This window comes from Eurypyga helias, unplaced genomic scaffold, assembly GCF_000690775.1.
Source record: "Eurypyga helias isolate BGI_N326 unplaced genomic scaffold, ASM69077v1 scaffold34422, whole genome shotgun sequence".
Taxonomy (NCBI): Eukaryota; Metazoa; Chordata; class Aves; order Eurypygiformes; family Eurypygidae; genus Eurypyga; species Eurypyga helias.
Window position 1 is genome coordinate 1 of NW_010237206.1, and position 4,874 is coordinate 4,874.

The following is a 4,874-nucleotide window of genomic DNA, read 5'->3' on the forward strand; positions in this document are numbered from 1 at the left end:
AGGAATGCCAAAAACGCAGAGAGAGATATTTTGGTTCTCCCTCTGTTCTATTCTGATTTCTTTCGTCCCTTTGCCTTGTATTCTTCTGCGCTAGTTTTAGGCTAAACTATGACATCTTTCTACTGCCTATGGTCCCTTTAGCTCACCACATATGTTCAGTATAAACTTTTTTAAAAAGAATATGTTTCTAAGAAAAGTGATCAAAAATAACCCAAAATTTGGTATGAATATACACAGGTCACTGACACTGTGCTCAGCTTCCAAAACTCTTCTTTGGAAATGAGTTTTTAAGGACCACAGAGGAATGGTAATAAGCCACTTACCATTTTCTTCCACTTCATCCGACGGTTTTGGTACCACGTCTTCACCTGGAGCTGCGTCAGCCCCAACGACTGGGCTAAATCAAGCCTGGGAGAGAAGAGAGACATTGAAATGAGTTTACAGAGGACAAGAGCAGCTCAGACGCCGGGTGCAGGCAGTCCAACACTGCAGGAGCATACACCAGCGGGACCGCCAGGGAAGACGGCTATTTGCCTCTCTAACCTGTTGTTTTGAGAAATTATCAGACAAAAGTGGTAAAGCACTGTGAATTTAGGATGCAAAGATAGATGCTCTTATGGAAAAAAGCACATTTAGGTGTTTGCAGGCTCTCTATTCTCTGTGACCACTGAACAAACGAGCAAGCCTAGGAGCTTCCGAAGTTTGCGTGCCCTCTTTCAAACACAAGTCTCCAGCTGCTGACGCTCCACGTCTGTATACGAAGCAGGGAACTACCAGTACACCACATCCCTGAAAACCGTGTCTGTGGTGTCGGAAGAAAACCCCTAAGAACCAAGACACCCAGCATCAGTCTGCCTTTGAAAGTGCTGCTCTTTGTATCATATTTCTTCTTCATTACCAACATAATGGGGATAATAATACTTTCTCATTTCTCACGGAGTAGTAGTACATCTAAATCTATTAATTTCTTATGCATTCTGCTATTATAGGCAATTTGGGCTTATAAATGAATGTATTATTTGCGTGTTTAGCTTAAGGGTATATGTGGCAGACAGCCCGTAATCCTGATTCATCCTCCACAAATCTCCAACCTGTGCAAGTTCCTCTGAAACCATTCATTATTTCTATATCAAAACCCAGGATATGAGGCAAATGCAGCTCAGAGTAGCTCTTTATCCTTCCCCACAGGTGACAGCCCGGTGCATCTGGCAGTGTTGTAATGGAGTTGCACAATGGACGGCGTTGGAAATCCTCAACAACGCCGGGCAAGCGCCCCACGGAGTCACGCAAGTCCTGCAGGTGGGACAGCCCAAACTCAGCGTCACATTCCAAAGTGTTCTGGATTGTGTGAACTTTCTGGAAAATATTTCCCCACCTTCGGATGGGGAAACACATTTGTCAAGGCCAAGTTTTTCATAATAAAACTTCTGTTTCAGCTGGGCTCCTAGGGCAGTCAGACTCACTCTTACATTTACAAACACCTACGTACTCCACACCAGCTCTCGCTGCTCAAACACACACTCGTGGATTCATGCTCTTCCCCTGCTCTGGATTCACTCTAGACCTAGAGGCTCGGTCTGCCTGCTGCCTACACCACTACGTCATGTCTGCGAGACATCCCATTGACTTTAAGATACCATCACTGTTCTGGGAGAAGCAAAACTTAGCAGGGGCATTACCCCGCTGTACTGCACGCCCTGGTGCCTCTGTTCCCACCAAGCTGCACCATCTTCTGTCCAGGCCAGAAGCTGCAGGAGTGAATGCAGCTCACAACCCACTGCTTTGCCATCACGTTTCCAGCCAAGAGTTTAAAGAGAGAAGCACTGTTTGACTAACTCTTGCCTTTAGTGCACAGGCCTTATCACACTTTGATTACCTGCCACCAGTTACCATCTCTTGCCTCACACGTTAGCGTAACCTGTATTGCCTAGAAACGTGAGGAAACAAACAGAGGGGAAGCGGTACACGGACAGGAATTGCTCATCAGCCTCAAACATATACAAAGCCAAGGAAGAGTCATACCACAAAATTAATTAACAGCCTCAAGTGCTTCCCCAGCGGTGTCAACCATCTGGTTATGTGAAGCTGCGAGACAACAGTACAGGACCATTAGGAACTCTGAAACTGTATGAGACAGCCTGGCCGTGCCCATGAAATTTGGTCTAGCTGCAATCCTTGGCTTTGGCGACAGGCAGTATGAGCAGAGAATGCCGATCTTCAAAAGCAATTTAAATACTGGGACACTGCCATCTGTGCAGTTCAAGGTCTGGTGTACCCTTCAAACCCTCCCTAGGTTCATAGGAATTGGACAAGCCTTTTTCCTGTAATTTAAATTTGCAGAGTAGGATTCAAAGCTTCTCCATTTACTTTGTCCGTTTGGTACCAAGTAGACCCTACGAACTTGCCTTTTCCTTCACAAAGGCGAGGTACTGGCCTGTGCCTTCACAAGGGCAACGCAGCCTTCGACTCTGTACAACCCTTTGTTTTCAAGCTGATGGATAGGCCACCACATTCCCACTGAATCGCTACCCAAGTTTGCTAGATGAAAGCTACAGCCAACCTCTCAGCTGTCACAGAGCCACAGCCGCCCACCACCAGTTCCCAGGAAGGGACAGGCTCCACCTTTTTTCAAGTGTACAGAAAGAATGGGAAAGACAGAGAACCTTCTGTACCTTGCCTACCTCTGAGCCTGGATGCCTGCCAGAAAACACATATATCACCACGTGGCATTTCCATGGATATAATCTACTCGTGTCACCTCTGATCCCAGGAAAAGTTAGCCCTGAAATTGGATGCAGTCATCTGCCCATGTCCTTGGCGGATGGCAGAGGCATCCCTGTGGAGCCCGAAGGCAGCACCCTACACCCAGGGAGCGCTTGGTAAAGGAACAGCTGAGCAGGGCTAGAGCAGCCCTTTTGCTCACTCCTTTTCCTAGTGTTGGAGACTGACCTACCTGTCAGGGGTAGACAGATACTTCTGCTTCTGGAATTTCTTCTCCAAGCCCATCAGCTGGAGTTCCGTGAAGATGGTCCTGCTCCGGCGTGGCTTTTTTAACCGAGGCGTGGGCTGCTCTGCCTCCGACTCGCTGCTGGCATGGGTCTCGCTGGCAAGTGTCTCCGAGCCTGCGGTCCCTGAGGAGGGCTGGGCTGGCAGCACACGGGAGCTGGTGGCAGCGGGGACGAGGTGAGGGACCACAGAGGGCTGCCTGGTGATGACGGAGATGAGAGGATATGCCCTCAGAGAAGGGGACCCTGGCAGGGAAGGAAGCAGAGGTGGATAAAGGCCAGTTCAGTGGCAATATGGTTAAGTACACAGGAGCACTGGAGAGAGTAAGGAGACAGAAATACCTTCCCTGGCCTTGCCATTCACTTGTTAATGACCACAAGCAAGTCGATTCCCCTCTGGACCCGTTCCTTGTCCCAAATTGCATGTGTTCAGCTTTCCTTGGGCTGGAAGTATTGATGTGTGCTTCCCTAGCACAGGGAAAGTAGCGCCTGCATTTCTACTGTCTTTTTTTTTTTTCAGGAGCTATTATAGTACACACCATTGAAGTCATCTGCCTAATTACCACAAGAGATTAAACTCAGCAAACAATGAAATCCATCCCCATTGACGCAACTCCACAGACACTAGGACAGGGCTCACTGGAGTGACCTAATCTCACTTTACAGGCAACAGACAGTGGAGTTCAAGTCTCAAATCATTTCAGCCTCCAGTAGGTAACTGAAAAAGAGTCAGGTGAATCACACCTGCATCCTCTGCTGTCTATACTGACCCCATTGTCTATACAGGCAGATGAGGATGAGTAGATCAGAAGCAGAGTTCTTCACCAACTCTTAACCCTACATCTTAGACCAACCAGTCAATATCAGCCCTAAAAAAAACAAACCACAGTTTGCTCCAATCCTTTCAGGTCAGGGCCAGTCTGGGATGACAAATCTAAACATTCCCAAACACTGGAGGAAGTTCTGATTCACATCAGACCTTCTGAATTTACAGCTATAGACAGATTTCTGCTCAGCCTTAGCCCCAGGAAATCAAATGTTCCTTTAAAATTGAGGGAGGGAAATAGAGCCACGTACGGGAAACGTACACACGTTGGAAGACAGCAAGCTTCGCAACCAACCTGCACGGTCTTGGGCAAATCCCTTTCTTGCTCCGTACCTCAGTTTACCTCACTTGCAAAACAGAAACAATTTTCCTTTCCTATTTCACTGGTGGTAAAACATGGATTAAAGTTTTATGTACATTAAGTATGCAGAGATCTTTAGATAAATGGTGCTGTGGAGAGGAACGTATTACACCAGCAGGCCTGATTGTGAAACTCTTAATATGAATCACCACTAATGAAAATAATGATCTGTAGACCTCAATGAGTCTATTTCAGTGAGTAACTCGGCACAGTGGAAGAAAGGAGTTGCCAGCCTGGCCTGCTGATGACCTATATTCCTTCCCTCCACTCCCGAGTGAAGGGCTGTGGGGGCATAAAGCAGGTCCCAGGTAAGCTGCAGCACACAGGGCACATCAGGCAGAAGCAAGGCTGAATTTCTGCCAGGTTACTTGGTGATGCTGTAGATCAGCACGGCCTTCAGTTGGGAAAAAAAAACAATCCACAGAAAGAAAAGGTAAGTAGGCTTTACACAAGCTAAAGATGGGCTTGGCAATGCTGATCTCATCTCTCAAGTACTCCCCTGATAGCTTAAGTGGAACAATTTAGACTTAATGGAAATTATTCCATTTTCAGTGTTGCAGAGATGTGGAGGAGAAAGCAAGGCTTAAGTCCCAGTCTGCTTAAAGCCCAGCCTGTAGTCCCAGTCTTGCTTAAAGTCCAGTCTGTTGGGATTTACAGTGTATTGGCAGCAGTTTTCCAAACC

The 4,874-nt window shown here is 47.1% G+C and overlaps 1 protein-coding gene across 1 annotated transcript; it reads right to left on the reverse strand.

Moving 5' to 3' along the window:
- Positions 1–323: 323 nt before the first annotated feature.
- On the reverse strand, positions 324–3,252 carry LOC104506435 (homeobox protein BarH-like 2; the record flags this gene model as incomplete). Its single annotated transcript, XM_010147378.1, has 2 exons — positions 324–408; positions 2,954–3,252. Coding segments are annotated over 2 exons (384 nt in total), but the record flags the coding sequence as incomplete, so codon positions are not given.
- Positions 3,253–4,874: the final 1,622 nt, after the last annotated feature.